This window comes from Aspergillus foveolatus (genome assembly GCF_047715535.1).
Source record: "Aspergillus foveolatus strain CBS 279.81 unplaced genomic scaffold BDW70scaffold_8, whole genome shotgun sequence".
Lineage (NCBI taxonomy): Eukaryota > Fungi > Ascomycota > Eurotiomycetes > Eurotiales > Aspergillaceae > Aspergillus > Aspergillus foveolatus.
The window spans coordinates 445,713-469,501 of NW_027396072.1; the positions used below are offsets into that span (position 1 = coordinate 445,713).

The 23,789-nt window shown below is 50.2% G+C and overlaps 8 protein-coding genes and 1 non-coding gene across 9 annotated transcripts; 5 read left to right on the plus strand and 4 right to left on the minus strand.

Annotated features, from left to right (window-relative positions):
* Positions 1–1,255: 1,255 nt before the first annotated feature.
* Positions 1,256–1,981, minus strand: BDW70DRAFT_116940 (uncharacterized protein). The gene is made up of 2 exons (XM_073734663.1): positions 1,746–1,981; positions 1,256–1,642 (listed from the first exon to the last, which is right to left on the minus strand). Exons 1-2 carry the CDS (start codon positions 1,880–1,882, stop codon positions 1,444–1,446), a joined length of 336 nt encoding a protein of 111 aa, XP_073598953.1. The 5' UTR covers positions 1,883–1,981; the 3' UTR covers positions 1,256–1,443.
* Positions 1,982–3,383: 1,402 nt separating this feature from the next.
* Positions 3,384–5,371, plus strand: BDW70DRAFT_116947 (uncharacterized protein). Its single transcript, XM_073734664.1, has 2 exons — positions 3,384–3,637; positions 3,684–5,371. Exons 1-2 carry the CDS (start codon positions 3,538–3,540, stop codon positions 5,306–5,308), a joined length of 1,725 nt encoding a protein of 574 aa, XP_073598954.1. The 5' UTR covers positions 3,384–3,537; the 3' UTR covers positions 5,309–5,371.
* Positions 5,372–11,889: 6,518 nt separating this feature from the next.
* Positions 11,890–13,798, minus strand: BDW70DRAFT_117036 (cytochrome P450). The gene is made up of 2 exons (XM_073734666.1): positions 13,405–13,798; positions 11,890–13,355 (listed from the first exon to the last, which is right to left on the minus strand). Exons 1-2 carry the CDS (start codon positions 13,597–13,599, stop codon positions 12,015–12,017), a joined length of 1,536 nt encoding a protein of 511 aa, XP_073598955.1. The 5' UTR covers positions 13,600–13,798; the 3' UTR covers positions 11,890–12,014.
* Positions 13,799–14,254: 456 nt separating this feature from the next.
* BDW70DRAFT_116985 (uncharacterized protein) lies at positions 14,255–17,293 on the plus strand. The gene is made up of 10 exons (XM_073734665.1): positions 14,255–15,881; positions 15,927–16,014; positions 16,064–16,176; positions 16,226–16,273; positions 16,324–16,358; positions 16,408–16,496; positions 16,547–16,582; positions 16,631–16,684; positions 16,754–16,890; positions 16,938–17,293. The coding sequence occupies exons 1-10, from the start codon at positions 14,453–14,455 to the stop codon at positions 17,003–17,005; spliced, it is 2,097 nt and encodes a 698-aa protein (XP_073598956.1). The 5' UTR covers positions 14,255–14,452; the 3' UTR covers positions 17,006–17,293.
* Positions 17,176–18,847, minus strand: BDW70DRAFT_117080 (4-hydroxyphenylpyruvate dioxygenase family protein). The gene is made up of 4 exons (XM_073734667.1): positions 18,138–18,847; positions 18,032–18,091; positions 17,623–17,980; positions 17,176–17,557 (listed from the first exon to the last, which is right to left on the minus strand). The coding sequence occupies exons 1-4, from the start codon at positions 18,788–18,790 to the stop codon at positions 17,423–17,425; spliced, it is 1,206 nt and encodes a 401-aa protein (XP_073598957.1). The 5' UTR covers positions 18,791–18,847; the 3' UTR covers positions 17,176–17,422.
* A 383-nt stretch (positions 18,848–19,230) lies between these two features.
* Positions 19,231–19,989, plus strand: hmgX (the record flags this gene model as incomplete). Its single annotated transcript, XM_073740324.1, has 1 exon — positions 19,231–19,989. One exon carries the CDS (start codon positions 19,231–19,233, stop codon positions 19,987–19,989), a length of 759 nt encoding a protein of 252 aa, XP_073598958.1.
* Positions 19,990–20,142: 153 nt separating this feature from the next.
* On the minus strand, positions 20,143–21,789 carry hmgA (putative homogentisate 1,2-dioxygenase (HmgA); the record flags this gene model as incomplete). Its single annotated transcript, XM_073743274.1, has 4 exons — positions 21,572–21,789; positions 21,020–21,523; positions 20,316–20,966; positions 20,143–20,266 (listed from the first exon to the last, which is right to left on the minus strand). Exons 1-4 carry the CDS (start codon positions 21,637–21,639, stop codon positions 20,143–20,145), a joined length of 1,347 nt encoding a protein of 448 aa, XP_073598959.1. The 5' UTR covers positions 21,640–21,789.
* A 191-nt stretch (positions 21,790–21,980) lies between these two features.
* Positions 21,981–23,350, plus strand: fahA (fumarylacetoacetate hydrolase FahA; the record flags this gene model as incomplete). The annotated part of the gene is made up of 1 exon (XM_073743275.1): positions 21,981–23,350. The coding sequence occupies exon 1, from the start codon at positions 22,055–22,057 to the stop codon at positions 23,348–23,350; it is 1,296 nt and encodes a 431-aa protein (XP_073598960.1). The 5' UTR covers positions 21,981–22,054.
* Positions 23,351–23,539: 189 nt separating this feature from the next.
* BDW70DRAFT_t53 lies at positions 23,540–23,613 on the plus strand. Its single transcript has one exon. It is a non-coding gene; the product is annotated as a tRNA-Ile (tRNA).
* Positions 23,614–23,789: the final 176 nt, after the last annotated feature.

Sequence of the window (23,789 nt, forward strand, 5' to 3'; positions counted from 1 at the left end):
CACACTATCCCGTCAAATCCGTTTAGAGGAATAGCATGCAGCTACGTGGCTCTTGCGTCCCCATCCCGGTGGAACAGACAACTGCATGGGGGTGGCAGCTGAGCATTCTAACAACGACAGTCGCCGGCGCCCCATTTTCATTGTGGGTATATCGATAATTAGACGCACCATGAGCTCGCGGCGTGGATACTGGCTGCTCAGGTCCTGCTGATGGCAGCTATTGTGTGCATGGTGTCGCGCATGAGCGAGTGACTACTGAAGTATATCGTACCTATTGTTCGCCTTCTCATCTACTATGGAGTACTTTGTACACACTATCGTTCTAGAAGCAAGTACCGGCACTCTACCCAGACCGGCATCCTATTTAATACTCCGGAGGAAAAATCAAAAAGAAATTCCGACAATCATAATAATACCGACATGCGTTGGTGATTGTGAAGAACCTTGCAGCCACATGCGGCGACCGAGTGGCTCTCGCAAGGCTGAGATCCTTCGGCTCATTTGATGCCGAAAGTGCAAGGGTTGTATTTATCCATTTCTCCTCCATTCAGATAGCCTCATGCTCCAATGAGAATCCACCCAAAAGGAGAAGGGGTAGGTGAGTAATTGGCCAGAACGGCTTCCCCAGAGAATGAGAGTAAAGTACCGTAAGCTAGACCCCGTCTGGGGACACCTAATCGTCTCCCATCATGTGCCGTAAATCTGAATCTGGCCCCGAACAATGAACCTCGATGGAGAATACAGAGTACAACCATCATCTGATAGGATCCGATTGGCATTTCTGTAAGATTGGGGTTACATGCAAGCTGACAATAATAATGGATGTGAAGTCTAAAGCCACGCGTTTCATATCGAAGCCTAAGAGGAAGAGATCAAACTATTCGGGACTCTATTGTACTCTCCTCTCCCGATGGCCCGCTCGCTCTATTTCTCGATGGGGCCGGGGCGACACTGCCTCATCTCGTGATGGAAAGCGGCTCAGCTCATCGCCAGAGGTTGAAAGAAGACTGACACGTACATTGTCACTTGGGATGTCCATCGGGCGATGCGATCATTGATTACTGGTGACAGCTGGCTGTCGACCGCCTTGTGATCTCGGGGGTGAGTTGTTGTGATACACTCCCGGCCTGTCGGAGCCCCTTGAGTCCATAGTTTTTTCAGGCCCTGCTGCCCGGCGACGCAGGTAAGCTTGACTGATTGACGGGATCCTACGATGGAAAATGGGCGATTGGGATGGAGTTTGGAACTGTGATATCGATATCGACGCCACGATTCACACCGTCCGCATGATGAGTGGAAAGATGTACGGAGAGCACACTGAGTACACGCAGTAGTCACGGATACAACCGAGCGTGTTTCGCCCACACTGTACGCACCGCGATAGCGAAGCTCGACTTGAAGAGGTTCCGGTTAAGTATCCGTTCAGTTATTTTACGATGATCATCATGACCGTCGCCTCGATCGAAACCGGAGGCCTATTCCCTGGTATGTGATAACGCTTGTCATTGCAGTGGCCCGGGATCCGTTCCCATTCCGCCGGTTAGTGGCAGCGGGCTGGACGGAAGAACGGTCCATATCCATAAGAGATGGATCAAACATCGGCATTGACACGTCGAGATCAAAGTAGTGCCCTTGACCGTCCCTTGTATTGGGTACAAGTTATACAAAGTACTAGCACATGAAGTGGCAGAGTAGATTGATCAACTGAGCAAGAATATGAGTTCTAGTGAGTGCGAAAAACAAACCTGAGCGACAGCCACCAAAAAACAAAGGCAGGTTCGACTCGATCCCACGCCAGAGCTTGAACGGAGACAGATTCAAAGTACTTCCGAACGGGCTGCCTAATCGAGCGATATCCGTGGCGAAAGGAGATGAATCGCATCGCTTGATCTCTGTCTACCCCGTATACCCCGTAGTCAGCAGGGCATAGTCTGTAGGTGTTTGGCCGCCTGAACCAGCCATAGACAGCATTGTCTGGGCAGCGAAATGAAGCTCTCCAACCGCCCGATCGATGCTGAGCTCGATTGGGGGACGGATAATATGCCTCAGATTGCACAAGAGATAACTAGCTCGCAAGGAATCTACAGCGGCTCTGGGCTGCTACTTAGGCTGAACAGTGATATGAATATCAAGCGTTGCACGCCAATCATTGAGGACCCATTTTTTCTAGCAGTCAAGTGACCTGGCCACCGACTATCACTTTCGAATATTGATGCGGTGCAGAACTGGGGGCTGCACCTGGTGTTAGTCAGCCGGTCACAGGGCTTGCTGATTTTGTCTAGACTCTTACTCTTCCATAGTTGCTCCTATCTCTGTCAGTCGCTGTCAGTGTTGGCCAGCCCAGCTGGTGTATTTTGAGAGTTTAGGATCAGTCTCGGTAGTAAATGCCCATATGGTTTTTAATGTTAGCATCAATCGAATCACTTGGCTATAGAAAAACGATTATTTGTACGGAAGGAAGGTGTTGGATATTCCATGTCCGCTACTCCATACACCGAGGACTCTCCAACTTCCCGTACTTTTATCTTGAAGTGGGCCCGTAAGTTACAGGTGTAAGGACCGCGTATAACATACAGCTTGACCCACGGGGATACTCCGGCAGTACGGAGCAGTCACACAACGGTACCAACCCGGCCAGGAAAAAAGGCAAAAAGGAAATCCCAAAATTGAAAATACTAAAATCAATAAAATCAAAAATCGAATCAAGCTTAACACGGGCACAGGCGCGGCTATATGGAATTTGCTGTACTAGTACTTACCGCCCATCCCTTCACCTTTGAACCTCTCCCTCGGTACCGTTTCGGACTTTTTCCTGCTCTGGCCGTGTGCCACCCCCGTCTCCTCTCCTTTCCTAATCCTCCCCCTGTACTGTTAATACTTACATACGGGCCTTCCCAATCCCCCCATATCAAATCTCCACCGACCCCATCGACCAAGGTCTATCTTCCTTTTTTCCTCCTTCGCTGGATCCACACACCTTGCTATTACTACTCATCTTCTCCCCATAATTTCACTTGCCTTTTCTTCCTCCCGACGAATTCGCGTCCTCAACACCAACCCTCTCACCCCGTTATCCCGTCACCGTCTACACCTCCCAAACCGGCCATATCACACCGATACTCCGCGAACAGCACGCCAGCCCATTCCAGTGGACCCATTTTAACAATCGGCCGTTTTCCGTCCGTTCTCAGACGTGTGCGGAATACTCGAATTGTCACGGCCCTCTGATCTAAGAATTTTTACGAACTTCGTCTTTCGTTTGGCCGTTGTTGTGCTGCTTCTCACAGCAGCTAAGGTGCCACTTGCAGCTTGATTGGAACAGCTGCAACCCATTGGCTGTGTCGACGTACCGCGATTTTCAATCTGTGTATCGGGCAGAAGCATAAAAAAAACTTAGAGAACATTTCATCTGCACCACTGTCGCGCCGTACGACCACGCTCGGGGGAGACGGCGACCCCGTACCCGTATCTGATCACTTGGCACATAACGCTTTCAAAGAGATTATTTGCAGAAATTGCAACCGTGGCGACGACAAGATGCCTTCACGACTCTCGACACCCGTCTTGACGGTGGACACAGCAAAGATTCACAAGGTGGATACAGCAAACACACAGAGCCTCCATGGGATGTGGATGGGTAAGTTGGTACGAACTTTCGCAAGAAGCCATACTGACTTGTGCAGTATTTTCCAAATGCGCAGACTTCATGGAAGAGGGCCGTCGACTAGAGAACCTCAGCTGGAGGTTGTGGACTCGCGAGACTTTCTGTGTAGAACCAGAAAGTTCCAGCGATACCTCGGTTCTGCCCTTACTTCGTTCGGAAGCCGCCGATTTGCCGGAATTGTCAGCCAGCGTGGAATCGGCTGCTTCTGACCAGGCGGAAAGGATCGAAAAGCATATCAAGCGTCCTAGAGAGGACTACAAGCCTGCCGTTGTTCGGGAGGACTCATTTAGCTTTGGGCGTGCGAAGGAGAAGCATTTCACATCGTTGGACTTGGAGCGTATGGTGCTGAACATCAAGGAGAAGAAAACTTTGGAGCCAATCTCCCCGGTGGCAACCCTGACCCAACCGGTTGTCGACATCACGCCCCGGACATCTACGCCGACTCCTACCCCTCCTTCAAACACAACCCTCAAGCGGCCGACCTTTGCTCTAAACGAGCGACAGAAGCACTCGACTGAGTCGTGCTCAACGACTGCCCCAGACGGTAATGACAGCGATGCTGCTAACGTGAATGTTAATGGCTCGGACACTAGTGTTTCATCTTCAGGCATTCTTCCCTCGAAGCCTCAGTTGATTAAGTCGCCCAGCATTGTCCGCGGTTTTTCTCCTTCTCAGATATCTTCATCCTACCGGTCGCAGCCTCGACTCTCGAGTGATCCCGACGCTACAAAAACCCAAGTTCCGGCCAAACTCTCGCCTCTAAAGAAAAAGGGCAACATGTTTACGCTTGGTGGTTCCTCCGGGGACGAAGACGAGAGTTCTTTTGAAGATCGCATGATGCAGGCTCCTCACCGCAGCTCGCTTACAGACCAGCTTGAAAAGCGGCCGGGTAGTAACCTTAACCCCAAAAACAAGGTGGCAACATTCAAGGAGCAAGTGGGAAATCTCAAGTCAATGAAGGAGCGCCAGAGAGGCAATGACGAGGACGCCATTGAGACCGATGATGATATCTCCGAGAGTGCTATTGAAGATGACGAAGACTCGGACTGGGAGGATTCAATCACTGAAAGCGGTCGCTCTAGCGTTGACGAGAGAGATATGTTCCAGCGGGTGGATTCGCGACCGAACCTGGTCTCGCGCCGCTCGCTTTTGACCATGATGATGCATCAGCCCCTTAGAATGGGAGATACCTCTCGGTCTACTCCGGCTCTGCAACGATCACGCCTTACCTCACCCAACGGCCCTTCCATCCCTGCGTCGCCCCCTGATGACGACGAGGAGAACCTGACGATGAAGGGACCCGGTGTTCCCCGATCCAGGCCGATCATCATGAAGCCTACTCCTCAATCTGTGGCGCACTCCCCGCGTACCACCCGCCGGAACATGCTTGCTACTGAGTTGACCGAATCCCTTCGGCGCCACCTCTTGTGGGAGCGGCAGCAAAAGAGCGCGACCGCAAACGCATTCAAGCGGAGGCATACCACTCACGACATGAAGAACCTGAAGGAGTATCCAGGACCTCAAAGCCAGCAAGTGGCGGTGCCGAGCTCCAATGGGGTAGCCGATAAAGACGTCGCAAAGACGGGGTCCTTCAACCACTACACTGATTTTGGGCCTTGGGAATACCACGCAAAGGGGTGGTAGACTGATTACGTCCAACAGACGCCTTCTTCTCTTCTCCCCTTTTGATTATGATACCCGATTTTGACCAATCTTCCTTCTGTTTACTTTCGCAGACATGCTGCTTATCATCCTTGTGACACGTACCAATCACGACTGCATTGCATTTTGGGCGCACCTAGGGATTATATGGCTGTTATTTTCGGGTCGCTTATTCTCGATTTTGCATTTTACTCTTTGCATGGTGGCTGTCTGTTTCCGCGCACTGGGCTTCGGTCCGCTACTACTGAATAATCTTGTTGTACAGACGATATTCGACATGATACTGATACAGGGGTACACGGTTGATATGGTCACATGGGATTTCCTTCCTTTATTATTGATAAAAGGGCTGGGGGCTATGGTCATCATCTTAGCGCGGGTACTGCACCTCTGGACTGTGTCTTTATTCGGTGTAAAAAGATACCACATTTGTTCCTTGTTTCTTCTTGCATGGCCGGTGCATGTTATGTACGCTAATGAATCCTGGAAAGACTCAAAAAAATTGGATATTACCTGCATGTCTCTATAGTAGGCTAAAGCCTCGCATCGTTGCCGGGCTGGAAGCTCAGTCTGGACAGCGATCCTGGCGCATGGGACACGTAAGAGCCGGGCCAATGCGCAGAATCTTCGACATAACGAGGATCGACGAGATCTAGAACAGTTGCATTGATCCCTAGACCTTGACGTGCATTATCTCATATGATTTTGACTTCTTGATACATGCTAGGAGGCATTTCTCCAACCAAGGTACCAGATTTTCTCTTATGAAAGCCAAATAGAAAGTCCAAACAGAAAATCCAAACAGAAAATCCAAACAAAGGCACCCCCTTCAGCCGTTTAACTTTTTCATGGCTGACGACAGTGGTGGCTTTCTGTCTCAATCTCATGTCTATCTAGATTGGCGAGTGCGAGCTCGAGCTCTTAACCATGGACTGTCGGTTTTCTACACGCTGGCTGACACATGAGATGGACGCGCCATGGACTTCGGTGACCTCGTTATGAGCGCGGTCTCGGTACCAGCGCTGCGTGTTGAAATTACCTGGCTCTTGGGACAGGGACGGCGAGATGTCACGGTCGGCGAATGGTGGTGTTCATGGTTAGGTCATTGACCTAGTGATCTATCTGACCTGGCTGGGATCATGATCAATGATGTTGGTGAACTTCAGTGTGGCAACAGTAGCAGTATAGAATCGTATCGAACATAAGAACTATATATAACTCGTGCTATCCAAATCAGACAAACAGATGTATCTATGCATGTATGATACCCATCTGACTCAATTCTTCCGAACGCGGGGCATCACGACACCTTGCCGTCATGAATCTGGGGTTGGCTTTTCAAGCTGGGAAACTGGAGAGAAAATTATGTCAAGGTTTGTGAGATAGGGGGGTTTAGAATTCGGGTTCGCGAACTCCTTGATGAGAGACGAACCTAGGACTGCTCCCGCCGACAAAGAATATCCTTTGCCCCGCGTTGCAGTCGGTTACTGCTGAGGGCGACCGGGAGTATCACGAGGTCCCTGATCCGCTCCTATTGAAGTATCGATGACGTACCCGCCAGGTAACTCTAGCATAATCCCCTGCTATTGAACTCTACAATCAATGGAACTTGAATGCTACCAGTCTACGTATTATTCTTCTAGACTGAAAAACCTACACTCACTATAGGCAATACTAATTAAATCACACAAATCACACGACTTGAAAAAGAAAAAGAAAAAAAAAAATATTCCCCGAACAATAACCAATCCCACGCACTCAAAATTACCACTACATCAGGGGACCTCGAAAGATTCTCCTTCACCTTGACGTTTTTCTCTCGTCAAGTTTTAACACTTGTTCCTAGAACGCCCGATGGATGCTCTGGACCGTGCAAAGCCTTCCTCTCCGGCGACCTCAAATCGGGAAACTTTCCTCGCTGGTCCTGACGGTGCGGGGTCGGAAGCTGTCCCAGCTTCCGACTCTGCCCGAGAAGGAAAACGGCCGATGGGCTAGAAACCAGATTTCAGCTGTGAGCCTGTGGCTGGTGAGGGCCTGGAGTCAAGTGGTGGACCAATGGCATTGCGAGGATATTAGTAGAATATGAGGTTGTCTTCGAGAAGCCTGACTAACATCGAACACTGTGGGCCCGCAGCGCGTCGAGATGTCCGGACAGTCTGAGACGGGCTGGATGTAACTGTGGGCGTTGGGGCTGAAATACTGCCAATGAGGGGGTGGCTTTATACCAGCGCAGAAGGTGATAGGGCTGTCAGGGGAACAGTGTGGGGTCAGAATTACATACTATGGATCCGCCGGAGGGATCTGTTATACAGTGACAGCGTATGGGTGTGACAGGAGGATGTTTGTTTGGGTTCTTGTCTGACTCGTAACGGCAATACTGAAGCTTTTATTGTTCTGAAGACTGGTAGACTACGTAGACTACGAGAATCTGCCGGTCTGATGCTGGATTCTGAAGCCGGTCAACGAGGATACAAAATTCTTTTAGCAGCGGTTCTGCATTCTTGTCCTACGGGTTTCTGGCCAAGGAGTTTGACATGCTGAGGTGCGTGATGCTGATGTACCTGCGTCGTCAGTGGTTGGCCAAGGTGGTATTCGTTCCTTCCTTGAAACCTTCTGGAATCCTGCCCGACGCGCTACTTCTATAGAGTTGCCTACTTTAGCCTCGTACAACAGATACTTAGCGTATATTAGCTGTTTCATGACTGACGGGATCGTGACTCGATTGTTCTCGGCAAGCCGAAAACTTTGAGCTTGCTCTTCGCCTTCGCCTTCGCCTTCAGCTTTTCCTATTCAGGCTCGATTCATCCACCGTGGCGAGCATTCTATTTTTCCTCTCTACGAAAGCTGAGCGTCACCAGATTCCATGTCGTTTCAGCACCATCATATCGACCTCCAAGCCGCCCCCAGTCGCAATTCTTGGCCACCCGAGACTCGAATTGTCCGAAGTCTCCCCGGAATGAAGCCGCGTTGTTTTTCCTTGCACCGCCGCACCAACCAATTGATTCTGGTAGTGTCTGAGCGAGAATAACCGGGTATGGCCGAGCCGACTCACGGGCTTCAAAAGTGGGTATACGTATACATAAAAACTAGATCACGAAGTCGTTCAGTCTTGACCCGCTAACTGATCCGAGAAACTGGTAGTCTAAGACTAGTACTAGTAGAAAGACGGTGAGGTTGAAAATCTTCACGATCTGCCGCCGTTGATGCCCAATTGATCCACAGATAATCATAATAGATTTTTTTTTTCTCGATTCTGTCCTCGATTCTGTCTGGGCCGTCGAGACTCAAGCTCTACTCAGAGCCACGGGCGTCTGAGTCTTCTCGTATGTATGACCCAGAAAGGTTGTCGGACTGGCAGTTTGTTTGCAGGTATTTCGCGCATAAGCCCACTGTAGAATCCGTAATCCTGCATGCAGACGGGACGGGACCTGTTTCTACCGCCAACATCCACTACAGTACATGCAGAGACAAAATTGCGAGGTCTATCAGTCTCACACCATCGTCCTACTCGGGAGTGTACCCGGCAGAGAATGAGGACTCTTGAGACAGAGGAACGTCCGACAACTCCGGGGAAACGATGATCCCCCGCTTGGTGCATCACCTCTAAAATATGGCTGAAAGCTTGAAATGTAACGGGGTGCGGATAGACGGAGTGCTCTCGTCCGGCAGTTGTGCTAGGGCGCTAGTGATGTATGTGGTTCCGAGAAGGGAATGATTGCACGATTAAAAGTGAGACCGCTATACCGCTATACTATAATCGCAAATTGCACTCTCCATAACAGGCAACCACAGAAGGTTTACTTCTGGTAAGAGGTCGAAGCTGAAGCGGGTTTGAGCAGGATTTGAGACTCGTCATGGTCCAAAGACGTGGGAGATTCTCGTGTTGTAGTCACCTAAACCACACCTTTCTGCATTCGAACAGAGGTTGCGCAATTTTAAGGTTAAATATGCTTGGTATTGTTACTCCTCGAGTGCCATAAAAGCAAAGATGAAGATATCGATATCGTATACTCTGTTCTAAGAGTACTTGGTGATGATGATGATGGGTGATGGTGATGCCGTCAGCGGTCATATGACTGCCTAGTCGGCTCCCCACATCTGAGTATCATGGATGCGGAGTCACCACAGATTGATACACTCATTCTGTCGGTTCCTCAAGCGGCTACTGCCACGCCTAGATGACCATGGGACTGGTGCCGCCAGCGAGTCGCTGGTTCTGCGAATCGCTAATCAGAAATGTGTCGCTGCATGCTACGCCGTCATGAATGCACACACGTCCAGGTTCATTCTGCATAGACAACCAGACAGGCAACAGTCATATAACACGACAAGAGAATCTCATTTAATGACAAACACTCTTTTTTCGCAGCTATATGATCGAAATTACTCATCTAGTAGTCTATATCTGAGCGATCCAGCCCGAGCAGTCGATGCGCCAGCTCATCTCGTCAGCCCGGCAGTCCAGGCTAGGCCTACAGTAGAGCCGCATCTGCACTCCACATACGTCTGTTGGACCTGCAAGCTACTTGAATCAACGTTGCTCGACTTAAAATCGTCAAGCACTTCTGCTTATCAAGGCACGGGGTCACTCTCAGCGCGGTAATCAGTCCTCGACGTTCATGCCTCTGCAGATGTTGATTCGGCGTCCGAGACGCAGCGTTTATTAGATCTCGACAAGAGACGAAGCACCTAGTCATTTGGACCTGCCGTTGTGGAGTCCTTTACCATATTGTGCACTCACACCCCGCCCGGCCGTTGTCAATGCTAGACCAACAGTTCCATGGAAGGAGCATGCCCGGTCGTCCTGCGAGTTCTCGTCGCCTCTTCTGGCCGCAGTTTACTTTGACTGTACCGGATGGAGGTTGTTTGGCCGAGCTTATACCCAGTCAACCGGCACCAGGCAGTGCTCTTGCTCAAAGACATTGTTATGGGAGCTATAAGCCATCATATTACGGGGCGAACGCTGGCTATGCGGTTTACAAAGAGTGAGGTCACTCCGAGCACCTTTCTGACACAGCTTTTAGCCCGAGCTCAAAGACTCCGGATTCAAGTCGGCTCGAGCGACTAGACGGTCCAGATTGAAAAGCCCTCGGCGACACTCAGCATGAGCTTTTACACTCACGGCAGTTGAGGCGCTGTTGTAGATAGCTGCCTATCGTTGATTCTCACCAGATTTCATAATAACGACTTTGCACGACTTTGGGGACTGAAATCAGTGCCTGCACCATGACGGACTTCCCTGAGCCCATTGACAATGAATCTGAAGACTTGGAAGCAATGGCGGACGCCGGGCTGGGCCAAGCTGCACCGTTAATCAGCAGGAGGCTTTCTAAAGCTCTACAAACATGGTGTCGCTTTCCCCATCGGCAGACAGCGGTGCCGGACTGTCAAGAGTCTTTTTATTCTCTATACACGGCCTGGGCTGCCTCCAGGGAGTTGGACGTAAAAGACCGGCGCTTGGAGACTTTGTCCAAATCTCCCTGCCGGATTCCGAACATGCTCCCTGCCTACCTCGGCCCATCGCCATCGCTCATTAATTAGTGATGGCTCTCTATTTTGGGGAAGGGTCTGGACATTTACCTCACACAGTAGGTATTGTTAGATCGACAGCGATGTAGGAATGACATTGGTATAGGTTAGTGTATACAAATGTACACCTAAGTATAGACAATTTATTACTAGAACGAAGAAGTAAATAGATTAGACAAACCAAATCCTCCTGTCTAGCCCTGAAAGGAAAAGGCACGAATTCTCCCCGATAAATCCCCGTGTACGAGACCGTCAGCGTCTGTTCAATTACGCCGACTTACATACCGTACTTCAGATGGGTACCGCGAGCATCTCAAGCAAGTTACATACATGTGGTAGCCTCGGACACGCCGTCGTTGGCTGGAGACCCACGAGGGCCGAGGCCACGACTCAATCTCAGATCCAAGGGTCCTGATCCTTCCGCGGAGTAGACGGGCGCCTTAAGCGTGAGGATTAGAATCCTGAATGGAACGTCACTTGGACAATTGATGTAGCTGTGCTTTCTTCTCACTCTCACAAGTGATTAGCAATGCGACCGACATCCGATCTTAGTCGAGGATGATGCAAATTCAAGCACGTGCGATATCCTAAGCAAGCCCTTCATTGAGACGAAGTCCAGCGCCATCAGGATGATGACTCCTGGACCCAGATTCTAGATGAGAACTGGCCGGGCACCGAGTCTCCGAGTCATCAGCGGGGAGGAATGCGATGCGATGCGATGCCGATCTCAGTCAGGTCAGGGTCACCGGATCGGTGCGTTGGCAAGCGCGCCCCAGAGTATTGTGTTAGAGTGTAAGTACCTTGTAGTGATACCCTGACAAGCATTAGCTGCAACTGGTATACCCTCTATAATTAGGCTCGTATCCTCTTCATTTGCTGACCGCTGATCTTGCCATACATTATGACACATTGGGGCAGATGATGGATGTCACATTCTGATTGAATTTGGTGACTTGAGGTCATGTTCAGCTATATTATTCTGAATACCCTGATTTGTTGGCCGCGATGCTGAGTTGGCATAGGGCCCTAGCATACCTGGCTCGTGAATACGTTCAATGTCTCACTGAGTTCAGGCTTAACGGGATCTTGAAATCAGGCAATTAAAGTCCATTAGCATTACAATATGATTCGAATATTTGGTAAAATTTGTCTACAGAGCCTATGAACGTGCGGGAAAGCGTCGTTCCCAGCCAACAACGGCCGGCTTCATAGGCCCCATGAACATAGACGAGTAGTCTGTCGCAGGAACCCCTGTCTTTCCGTCCACATTGTAGAGCTTCAGGTTACGCACGATCGTCGCGACAATGACGCCCAAGTTGACGTATGCAAACTTTTCACCGATACACCGGTGTCGACCGCCGCCGAAGGGTAGATACGGGCTACTCATACGCTTGGACACAGCACCATAGCCATAGTCAATTAGCTCTCCCTCTTCGTCCTCCTTATCAGGCCGTTGATTCTCCCAACGATGCGGATCCCACACGTTCGCGTTGGGAAAGTATTCGTCACTGAGCGCGGTTGCACCGGGCGAAGCCAAGAGGGTATGACTGGTTGGGATAATGTAGGGTGTGTCGGGGACCGGAATCGGGTTCTTCACCTTGCGGAGGATGGAGTGAATGGACAAATGAACTCGGAGTGTCTCCTTGATGACATTTTGATGCAGCGGGAGAAGATCAAGATCTTTATACTGCAGGGGTTCAAAGACGCCGGTGCGGGGGTTACGCCTAAGATTGGCAAGCTGCTCTTGGTAAAGCTCCTCCAGGATCTGAGGCTCCGAGGCTAGTCGCAGTAGGATCCACGCGCTAATCGATGAAGACGAGTGCTGACCGGCCATCAACAGGGTAATCATGATATGGGCAATTTCCTTGTCTGGCACGGGGTTTCCATTCTTGTATGTGCTGTGCATCAGGTTCCAGATCATATCTTGATCTTGTGCATCCGGGTTCTTGCGCCGTTGGTTAATTATCTCCATGTAGGTCTCTCGCATGCGAGAATGAGCAATGTCACGTTTGCGGTTCTGGGGAAGCGGTGCCCATGGAATGATGAAATTGATTGGAGTGAAGCCCATCTCCAAATCATGGAAGAGATCGGCAAATTCCGCGGTGAGCTTCTTGCGAACTTCCTTCCCTTGTAGTGCGCTACCAGCAGTGTAGATTGTAAGTTCCGCCATGGCAGCAGGCGCGTCAAGTACACCCGAGTCTCCCTTGAACCGAGGAGACGTCTTGATGTAATCCAAAACCTCCTTCTCGATCAACGGGACATGCGATTCGAGCGCGCTTTGTGAGAGGCCGAACTTTATGAATTTCTTCTGCTCCATGAGCTTCGAATTAGGGCAATCGTAGACGACATCGGATCCGAAGACTGGCGTTGTAAGTGGGCTGTAAACCTCCTCTGCGTTGAGGTCTTTGAGTTTTCCGTTGAGGATGAAGTCGTTGCCTTTAACGCCCATGTACACCGTCATCTTTTTTCCGAGCATCACGAAGGTGAAGATGTCGCCGTACTATTTCTGTCAGCCTAGGCGTATTATGAGTACCTGGAACTCATCATACCTTTTCCCTGCAGGAGAAAAAGAACTTATACGGATTCATTCCATAACTGATGGTACTGCCCACGAAAGGGACCCAGTGAAACACCATTGGAGGCTCATTCTTGTTGCGGAAGAAGATCTGGCGGACGACATTCACCAGGACTGCAACAATAGCTCCCACGAGTACGTAGGCACTGAACAGTATTGGGGAGAGCATAATGGAGGTTGTTCAGACTATCGATGTAGATGAGAAGAAGGGAAAGAATTAAAGGGAACGGGATCAGTAATCTGGCCACGGTGATTGACCAGCCCCTGGATTAGTTTCGGCAAGCATCGACTGCAGCCTAACAAGCTCTCCCCATATGGTTCGGTTCCTCAGTGCATCTGCTGTTGCTCATTTACTCTTGGCGGCCGGGAGCTGTTGTCCCGGGTCAGACCATCAGAAGGTTCTTCGCCGGGACCAAAACAAATATGTCGAGCAATCCATATATAACAGAATCAGCGTCTGTACAGCCTCAGGGGGACATCATTCTTCTCGACCATCGAACTGTAAGGGCCCGAGCTTTCAATTTGTGCGTACGGTACGCAATCAAGATACTGAAGGCCTTCATTGACTTCAGAGGCAGTCACCTTGGCCTCTCTTATTAAACATGGTTTCGCCAAAGCTTTTCTGAGCTGAAAACAAGATATTTTGAGTGAAAGATTGGATGACTTGGATGGTGGAAGGAGACAATGAGATGTGAAGTCGTGCACAATTGGACAAGATACAACATATGCCTGAGGCTAAGAAACGTTCCTTCCAAATCAGGCTTAGTGCCAGATCCACTAATCCACCACCAAGCTTGAGAACGGACTGCATCATATTCTACAGCCACACTGACTCACGCCGTAGTCATCTTGACTCACCTTTCGTCTTCCGAGCCCAATATATGTAGCATACTAGATCAGAGTCCTTATTCAGGGTTAAGCCACATTCTTTGCATTACATAATCTCTTCAAACACAACCGACTTCTCTCTGGCGTATAGATTCCGCCTGATATACCTACGGGTTCGGTAAACGCTTGACACAATGTCTGGCTCAACAACTCCCAACAACACTACTACAAAAGCCGGTCAGCGGCCGATTTCGCGGACAGAAATCTCAAATCCGCGAGCATTCCAGATTAACCAGCTCAGACGGCGCTTCCGACCTACAGAAAGCAATGATGAATCGGGAACCACATTATCCTTCCAATTAATCCCCTCAGACCCGGACTTCCCTTTCGAACTGGAGCGCTTGCAATGTGCCCTGTATGTTCCCTTGACATATCCCGCGCGTGGGAGGCCTTCTCTCAAAGTGGCGAACCCTGAGATCGGACCCGCATTCCAGGAGAATATCTCACGGGGCTTTGACGACATTGTTGATAGTTCGCTGAGAATGGGTGGGCGTAGTACCCTTCTCAACTACGTGAACAGTCTCGACCGACACCTAGAGCGTTTGCTTACTACCACTGAACGGGGTCCGACACTCAAGTTTGTCCAGAATGCCAGGAAAGAGGAGCCCAGCAAATCTCTAGTGGACAATATGATTTCACTAGCATTGGCCCAGGGAGCCGAGTCAAGGAGAGACGGGAGTCCAGCGCCAGTGAGGGCACCGCCACCGGCACCGGCTGAAGTCCGACCTGCTTATACGGCGGAAGAGCGAGCTCAGGCTGAAAGGCGAAGGGCAGTCGAGACGAAGCAGCTCGAGGCACGTCTTCAGAGGTTGCCGCTGTTCCAGAAAGCCAGAGACGGCCTTTCGTTCGTCATACCCATCCAGCCCACGAAAGTTGATCGGCTTCCGATTGCGCTCAGACCGGTCAAGACAGTCAAGCTTTCCGTCCCCCAGTTATATCCCCTTGAGCCTAGTTCTGTTGAGATACAGGGCATTCAAGGCAATGAGGCACGCGCGGTTGAAGCTGGTTTCTCACAATGGTTGAAAGATCACTTGCAACTGAACTTAGTGTCTCAGGTCAACTACCTAGCGAGCAATATCCATAACTTCGCGAAGACCGTGGTCACAGAGCCTGACGAGCCCGAGCAGCCTGAACCGGAAACCAAAGCATCGGAAGAACCACAGCCTTCCGTGGAAGCTCATCCTCTTACGAATGAGGACAAACCTCATATCCATGTGATTCAGCGGCCTCCGGAGTGGACTGTCAGTAATGGTGCAAGTGGCAGCGAAGAAACGGATATCACCACGACGGAAGACGACTACTCGGACGATGAGACGGATGGTGGTGCGCCGGTTCCAGATCTGCCAGAGCCTGCTACGGAACATGGAGTTGCACTTTCATTTCCGTTCCTGGAGCTCTACGGCATTGAGCTTCTTGAGCTTGTTGGTCTTTACATTACGGTCAAATGTGACAGGTGCAAAGAGCAGCTGGATGTGAAGAATATACCTCAGACCAAGGACAGCAGCGGCGTACTATCTCCGAAGGTCGAGATTTGCAAAAAATGCACAAACCCTATGAGTATAGGTAGGAACACCTCCGTTCTGCATGGATGATTTGCTCACTTTGTAGGGTTCCGTCGATTGTTGATGCACCCCAACTCTAACCGTGCAGGCTACCTGGACCTGGACGGCTGTACAGTAGTGGATCTTCTGCCTAGGTACGTAACTAATATGACTTTACTTGTCTGCATGCTCACCCCTTGATAGTGGATTCATCCCAACGTGCGCGGAGTGTTCGACCCCATTTCCAGGACCAGGGGTAGTCGCAGTCCGAGGGGAGAGCGCCATGGCCAACTGCCGCCAATGCCATCGTAAATTAGGTACGATGGTGCCCCTGTAAAGCAATTACCGTTCAACTAATCATCGCAGTGTTCAAAGTTCCTGAAGTGAAATTCCTCAAAGTAGGATCAGCAGCATGTGAGTTAGCTCTGACCAATGGTTAAGACTCTTGAGTACTAATATTGTAGTCACGTCTCGAGAACGTGCTCCAGCGCGAAAGAAGGTACATTACTCTTCAATCTTGGTATCACAACTACTGACAGTCATAACAGCCAAAGGAAGTTCTGGGTATCGTGGCAGGCCAGGAACTACCCCGACGCGGTCGATGCATGCATTATAGCAAAAGCTATCGCTGGTTCAGGTAACTCTTCTACCACCCTTCATACATGGCCATTTTCTTACACCTTACAGATTCAGCTGCTGTCAGAAAGTCTTCCCTTGTGACAAGTATGTAAAACACTGAGAATTTGACATTCAGACTCTAACGGCCAATAGATGCCACGATGCAGCCACAGACCATCCAAATGAGCACGCAAACCGCATGATCTGGTATGCGTACCCCCTATCTCATATTTACTTAATTTGGCTGAATTATTCTAACGTATTATATCTATTCAGCGGCTTTTGCTCTCGCGAACAAATATACCGTCCTGAGAACTGCGGCATCTGTCGCTCATACCTAATTGGAAAGGCAGGGAGCGGGTTCTGGGAAGGAGGAAAGGGGACCAGGAATAAGACCTTGATGAGCAGGAAAGGTAAGAGTCGCGGGCTGTCTTCCATGAAACTCTGCTGATGTTACCAGACCCTCGGAAGTACAAGCGCCGACCAGGTTCTACGCCTGGGGGTACCAGCTCTTCAAAAAAGAAGTAACTGAAAAGGTCCACAGGGAGATTACAGTCTTGGAGGATAGTGTTCAAATAAAGCAGGTCATGTTACTCTGTGAAAGTACTGCAATCCAAACATTATTGTACCAAAGGGGCAAGAAGAATGTTCAACCCCCTAGGGCTCGGATCCATTTCACCTATCAAGATATCTCTGCCTGTGGTGCTATACGCGTACCCTATGTGGCATAGGAGACTGGCGTTATTACATTCTCCGCTGGTGCCATCATCCTATGGTTAATAACCAAGGGCTCCTATGTCTAAAGGTCTTGACCTTGGGAACGGAGCCAACGCTCCCAGTCAGATGTTAATCCTTAGCATTGCTCACTCCTAGGGTATAGTAAGAAGAAACGGAAATGTCTGCGGCCAATGATAACAGGATTACAATAGTCTGAAGGGATACAGTTTACACAAGATTGCCTCGCAGCGCCTGCTCCCTCTCAATAGCCTCAAACAACGACTTGAAGTTTCCAGCTCCGAAACCAGAAAAGTTGTGGCGCTGAATGATTTCAATAAACACTGTAGGGCGGTCCATAAGGTGCTAATTCCATCGGTCAGCTTCCGTCACATTGCATATGGGAAGGAACAGGGAGAGTGGGTGGTTACCTTTGTAAACAATTGCAACAAATACCCATTCTCGTCGAAATCAATCAAGATATCCAAAGCCCGGATTGTCTCAAAGTCCTCATGGAGAGTTAATCCAGCCTTCTTCAGTCTAATCTTGATGTCATCATAATATGTATCAGGGACCTTGATAAACTCCACGCCGCGCGCCTTGAGATTCGTGATGTCGCGGATGATGTCGTCTGTTAGGAGGGCAATGTGCTGTACGCCGGCGCCGTTGTAAAAGTCGACGTACTCTTCAATCTGTGATTGCTTTTTGCCTTTGGCGGGCTCGTTGATGGGCATTTTGACGATCTCATTGGGGGAGGCCATGACAATACTCTTTAGGGCGGAAAACTCGCTGCTGCGAATCAGCATCGTGGCAGTGACATTTGCCCTAAAAGCGACTTACGTGCAGATCTGCTTGTCGTCAACGGACCAGAATCGGTGGAATCCAAGAGCTTTTTCGTAGCTGTTCTCGTTAGCTTCTGTCCATACGGGTCAGGGAGAGAACATACTATTCACAAATCTTATCCATCTCATTCCAGTCCTGGTTACCAACGCAGTGGTCAATTCGGTTCAACAGCACATCCGGTAACAAAGCCGAGATCGGGTCTTCGAGGCTTGTTTCGACTCGGTACCCAGGCAAGAAAGATCCTTTATACGCGCCTCGTTCAATAAGCGTATGTGTAGTCTGCCCGTACGTTTGGATTGTTGCCATCGTCACTTTCCCATTCTCATCCTCCACTGTTGTCAAGCCTTTCACAGCCTTGGCCCCGTTCGCCACCGCTGCATTGAATACCGCATCAACAGAGTCGACCTCGAACGCAACGTCCTTGACCGCGTCCCCGTGCTGCTCGAGATGGTGGTGAATCTCTCTCAGGAGGTCTTGCTCTTCAGGTGTGAACCGGGAGATTTGGTCTAGCGAGCGGAGGGGCGAGGTGAGTACAAATGTTATGTCGCCGTTACGAATGACGTGGGAGCAGATGGCGCGGGAGTTTGTCTCCAGGCCGCGGTAGGCGATGCGCTTGAAACCCATGCGGGTGATGTAGTATGAGGCGGCTTGTTTGGCATTGCCGACGTACCAATGGACGTGGTCATAGCCACGATAGCTAGAGATAGAGGAGGGGAGAGATGTTGAGGTTGGAGGGTCGATTGCGGAGGGGGCCATCTTGTGGTAGTAAGTATATCTGGGAATATCTAAAGGGTATTTTGAGTAGGAACTGAATATCGATGGTTGATGCGGATGGTTTGTGCGAGGGTTACTGTGGTTATAAACCCATATTACGGGTATCTAGTAATGATGATGTGTGACTATGGTATTCCTCTATCTTTCGTATATTCGCTGCGCATTATTCATCGTGACCGAGATGTCAAAGTTCCGGAAGGACGAGGTTGAAGACGGCTTGAGACGGATATTGTTGGAGGAAAGTGACGGCTATTTCAAAACACCCGGCGCCGCCCGCGAAGTATCCGGCAGCAGCCATCACCATTACACACGAAATTAATCACATGCTTTGTGCGAGTATCTCTTCTCCAGATATCAAATTACACTGAGATCTTTTCTTCCCATATCCAGAGATTAGGTTATACCAGCACTGAACTCGCAAAATGTCCGCAACGACAATCAACTCCTCCAAACCCTCCCTAACAACCAACGACTCCGCCGTCCTGCAAGCCCTCTTCGACGCCGAATCCTCACCATCCTCAGCAGTGACAGTCGACTCAAGCCTTCCACAGCTCCCAGCACACCTGGGTATCTCTATTGAAGAACACACGGCTCTGCAAGCCCGCGAGAGAGAGATTATCACCCCATTAGCATCGACAACACAGCCGACACCGGAAACCAGCCAGATTCAATCCGCAATCAGTGCCCTCGATGCCATTATCAATGAATACCCAAGATACCCATCCGCCTACGCGAACCGAGCCCAGGCTCTGCGAATGTTGATTGATGACGAAATCGAGATCAAGCAGAGATCCGCTTCAGAAACATCCTCCTGTCTCTCTTCTCTCCTCTCAGATCTGGGCAACGCGATTACTCTCGCTACACCTCTCTCACCCGCGGATGCTGTCTCCCCAAGCCAGGCAAGGCTCTTAGCAGATACTCATACGCACCGCGCTTACCTTCTCCTGAAGATATCGCGGCAACTCAGGAACGGTGACGAGCATGAAATCAAGAGTATCCCTGATACGTTGAAGCAGATCGGTTCCGAAGGTCTAGAAGAAATGGCAAGCCGTGACTTCTTCTTCGGCGGCCGGTATGGGAATAAAGTTGCGCAGCAGATGGCTGTGCAAACGAATCCTTATGCGAAGATGTGTGGCGCAATCGTGAAGGAGGCGATGAGGAAGGAGGTTGAGGGCGTATAGTCTTTTGTGTAGAAATGAACTCTAATGTGGTTACTTCCAGGATATGTTAGGCTTTGGAACTTGTCAAAAATAATGTTGTAACCTATTACAAAGCGCTTCAGTAATTTATGCTGGTATATCACATAATTTCTCCAAGATAAAAGTTACTCAGAATCACTGGGCCTTCCTCGGATCCTTGAAGTGCCTCTTCAAGGGCTGCCAGCTATGTTCGTTATACTCCTCCTGCACCTTCTGGCATGTCTTAAGACCCCACTCCGACACGCCAACCATGAGGGAGCTATGCAGAGTTAGTATTTCGAACTTGGAAAAACGGCAATTTGACCTACCTTTCAAACATGAAAGCCATGCTACCATCCCCAATCTTCGTAGTTTTCAAGTCCGCGTTGCTTGCTCCCTCGAATGCATGCATGTCCGGCCCATGTGCACTCATGATGTTGTGCAGACTCGCGCCGGCAGGCTGGAAGCCGCCACCCGTCTTCGCATCATAGTTTCCGGTGATCAAACCCATGAATTCTGACATAGTATTGCGGTGATACCAGGGAGGCCGAAAAGTTTTCTCCGCAACCAACCAGCGCGGCGGAAAAATGACAAAGTCGGCAATGGCGGTGCCCACATGATCGGACGGGCCGGTGAGCACCGTGTAGATGGAGGGGTCAGGGTGGTCGAATGATACGGAGCCCATGGTGTTGAAGCGGCCAAGATCATATTTGTAGGGGTAGTAGTTGCCATGCCATGCGACAATATCAAATGGGGTGTGATCTTGGTGCGCGGAGAAGAGGTGGTTGTTGAACTTGCTGTACAGTCGGTATACCGACGGTCCTTCCTCGTCGTCAAAGGCAGCCACTGGTGCTTGAAAGTCTCGTGCATTCGCAAGGCCGTTGGATCCGATAGGCCCTAATTCGGGTAGCTGATAGTGGCCCTGGTAGAGCTCGCAAATGTAGCCTCTCACAGGACCGTCGGGTAGGGTAACACGGTATCTTATTCCGTAAGCTCATGATCTCAAATATGGTTGTCAGCGCGTAGTACAAACCTTACACCACGAGGTATCACGCAAATCTCGTTCGGCCGAACCAGCAAGCGGCCAAGCTCAGTCTGAATATCCAGCACGCCATGCTGTGCAACGATCAGGAAGTCGCCATCCGCGGAGTAGAAAGCTTCCTTTCCCATGTCTTTCCCCGCCGCATACAGCAAGATGCCCAGACCTTGTTTTACAGTTGGGTCTCCTGAACCAGCCACAAGGTGCAACCCATGAACCCAGTCGACGGTCTCATCCAAATCGAATGGATCCCAGCGTAGCTGATTGGGGATATGCTGAAGCTTTTTTGCATCTGTGAGCGTGTGGTAAGAGCTTGCATCCTCTTCAACGAAGTTCTCGTGCGCTGCGGCGGGAAGGATACGGTAGACCCAAGTCTGTTTGTTCTCATGCCGGGGAGCAGTGAAGGCGGTTCCAGAGAGCTTTTCGGCATATAAGCCGTAAGGAGCTTTCTGGGGAGAGTTGTGCCCTACGGGGAGGGCGCCTTCAATGGCTTCAGATCTAAGTCATGTTAGCTCAGTAGCATCGAATCAGTACCCACTAGCATACTCATGGTAAGAATCGAACCCATTCTGATAGGTGTAAGGATCTTTGTAGGAGAACTCGGTGACCGGCATGTTGATAGTGTAATAGTCTGCCACTTCGGATATTGAGTGCTGCTGCGGGGACAGTGAGGACTCGGCCTATATACTTAGCTAGCACATAGGCGGAAGAAAAGTGACAGAAGTCCAGATCAACCCATGACTTTCCAGAAAGTTGAATTCCCGCAATCCGCCCGGGCAGCGGCGACCATCATTTCAGGACGACGAAGAGGGGCTGCGGAAAGTCGGGAACACACTGGGGGAACACAACAGCCGGTGATAAGCGGGTGCGGCTTCATTCCGCGGTGCTGCAGCTGCTCCTACGGAATCCTTCCTGCCCCATTCTATGTCGACATCTCTCTCAACAGCGTTTTAACTGGCATTTGGTCTTCTTTGTCCCCCAAATCATTCATCTGCCATTCTCTCCTCATCTTTGTTAGCTCCCGTCACAATGGCTTCGTGGTTACAAATCCCCAAGAACTCGCCTTTCTCGCTGGCGAACATCCCATTCGGTATCATTTCATCATCGAAGCTCTCATCGCGAGTTCCCGCTATTGCGATCGGAGATTATGCCTTAGACTTGAGCAAATTTGCCTCGTCTGGCGGTTTCTCCCAGCTTCCCGTCATCCAGCCTCACCTGAATGTCTTCAACCAGTCCAGCCTGAACGCGTTTGCAGCTCTTGGTCGACCAGTGCACCGACAGGTCCGTGAATACATTCAGAAGGTCTTCAGCACAGAGACGCCTTTTCCTCAAATCCTCAAAGACAATGCAGCGCTCCAGAAAGAGGCCCTCCTGCCGCTGTCCGAGGTTACAAACCACCTTCCCATGCAGATCGGCGATTACACAGATTTCTACGCCGGCCTTAACCACGCTTACAACGTTGGAGTTCTCTTCAGGGGACCCGACAATGCCCTACAGCCAAATTATAAACATCTCCCCGTGGCTTACCATGGCCGTGCATCGTCTGTGGTCACCTCCGGCACGCCTCTCCACCGTCCACAGGGCCAGATCCTGACGAATCCCGCGGCGAACCCTAAAGTACCCACCTTCTCTCCTTGCAAGAAGCTCGATATCGAACTAGAGTTGGCGTTTTTCGTCTCAACTCCCAATGACCTAGGGCATCCGGTTCATATCGACAAAGCAGAAGACCATATCTTCGGAGTGGTGCTTATGAACGACTGGTCTGCCCGTGACATCCAGGCATGGGAGTACGTTCCTCTTGGTCCATTTAACGCAAAGAACTTTGGCACAACGATCACCCCCTGGGTTGTCCTGATTGATGCTCTCGAACCCTTCCGCACTGTCGGACTAGAGCCCGGAAACAGGGAGTCTCTCCTACCTTATCTGCGGGAGAAGCGGGCTGACACTGCCTATGATATCCCGCTGGAGGTCGAAGTCACCAATGCAGGCGGCAAGCCTACTGTTATCTCCCACAGCAATGCAAAGAACCTTCTGTACTCTTTTCCTCAGATGCTGGCCCACCACACCATCACGGGCTGCAACCTGAACACCGGTGATCTCCTCGGCAGTGGTACGATCTCTGGCAAGGAGAACCAGACCGAAGGCAGTTTTCTCGAGCAGACCAACGGAAAGAATCCTATCAAGCTCGCAGATGGCTCCGAGCGCTTGTTCTTAGAGGACGGTGACACTGTTATTCTGCGTGGTATGGCGGGAACGGAAGGCAACTATGTAGGGTTTGGCGATTGTGCCGGAACAATTCTGCCGCCTGTGCAGCTGGATCTGTGATTAGCATGCAGTAGTTAAAATAAAATGAGATTTTCCAAACTTGTTGGCAATGCTAGGTTTCTTACCCCAATGCTGAGTATTTGTATTTGGGATCACTTTCAAACAAAAAATGGCGGCTTCTGGGGGACATTACTGGGCTATTCTACTCTAGAATATAAGTAATAGTAGCTTGGGACACTTCAATAAGCGGGTTCCGTGGCGCAATTGGTTAGCGCGTGGTGCTAATAACGCCAAGGCTGAGGGTTCGATCCCCTCCGGGACCATGTCTTTTTTGGCATTTATATATGCTATTCAGGTTTCATCTCCTTGAAGATGCTTTGCAGGTCATTTAGACTACTCCGATTTAGCGCAAGGGTACGTAGAGAATCCCGTCCGAACTTGTCGGTAACCTTTTATTCTCGCTGTAAACCCCGTCCATCATTTAAGACCGCTCTGTAAA

Bases quoted from the DNA above. Each gene is read 5' to 3' on its own strand.
- BDW70DRAFT_116940 (XM_073734663.1), bottom strand. From the start codon at position 1,882: ATGCGATTCATCTCCTTTCGCCACGGATATCGCTCGATTAGGCAGCCC. The intron at 1,643-1,745 runs GTTTGTTTTTCG...ACCCAATACAAG, and splicing joins TTTTGGTGGCTGTCGCTCAG to GGACGGTCAAGGGCACTACT.
- BDW70DRAFT_116947 (XM_073734664.1), top strand. From the start codon at position 3,538: ATGCCTTCACGACTCTCGACACCCGTCTTGACGGTGGACACAGCAAAG. The intron at 3,638-3,683 runs GTAAGTTGGTAC...TGACTTGTGCAG, and splicing joins CCTCCATGGGATGTGGATGG to TATTTTCCAAATGCGCAGAC.
- BDW70DRAFT_117036 (XM_073734666.1), bottom strand. From the start codon at position 13,599: ATGCTCTCCCCAATACTGTTCAGTGCCTACGTACTCGTGGGAGCTATT. The intron at 13,356-13,404 runs GTATGATGAGTT...TGACAGAAATAG, and splicing joins TTTTCTCCTGCAGGGAAAAG to TACGGCGACATCTTCACCTT.
- BDW70DRAFT_116985 (XM_073734665.1), top strand. From the start codon at position 14,453: ATGTCTGGCTCAACAACTCCCAACAACACTACTACAAAAGCCGGTCAG. The intron at 16,177-16,225 runs GTACGATGGTGC...TAATCATCGCAG, and splicing joins CCAATGCCATCGTAAATTAG to TGTTCAAAGTTCCTGAAGTG. The intron at 16,891-16,937 runs GTAAGAGTCGCG...TGATGTTACCAG, and splicing joins GACCTTGATGAGCAGGAAAG to ACCCTCGGAAGTACAAGCGC.
- BDW70DRAFT_117080 (XM_073734667.1), bottom strand. From the start codon at position 18,790: ATGGCCCCCTCCGCAATCGACCCTCCAACCTCAACATCTCTCCCCTCC. The intron at 18,092-18,137 runs GTATGTTCTCTC...TAACGAGAACAG, and splicing joins ATGGATAAGATTTGTGAATA to CTACGAAAAAGCTCTTGGAT. The intron at 17,558-17,622 runs GTAACCACCCAC...CGATGGAATTAG, and splicing joins TGTTGCAATTGTTTACAAAG to CACCTTATGGACCGCCCTAC.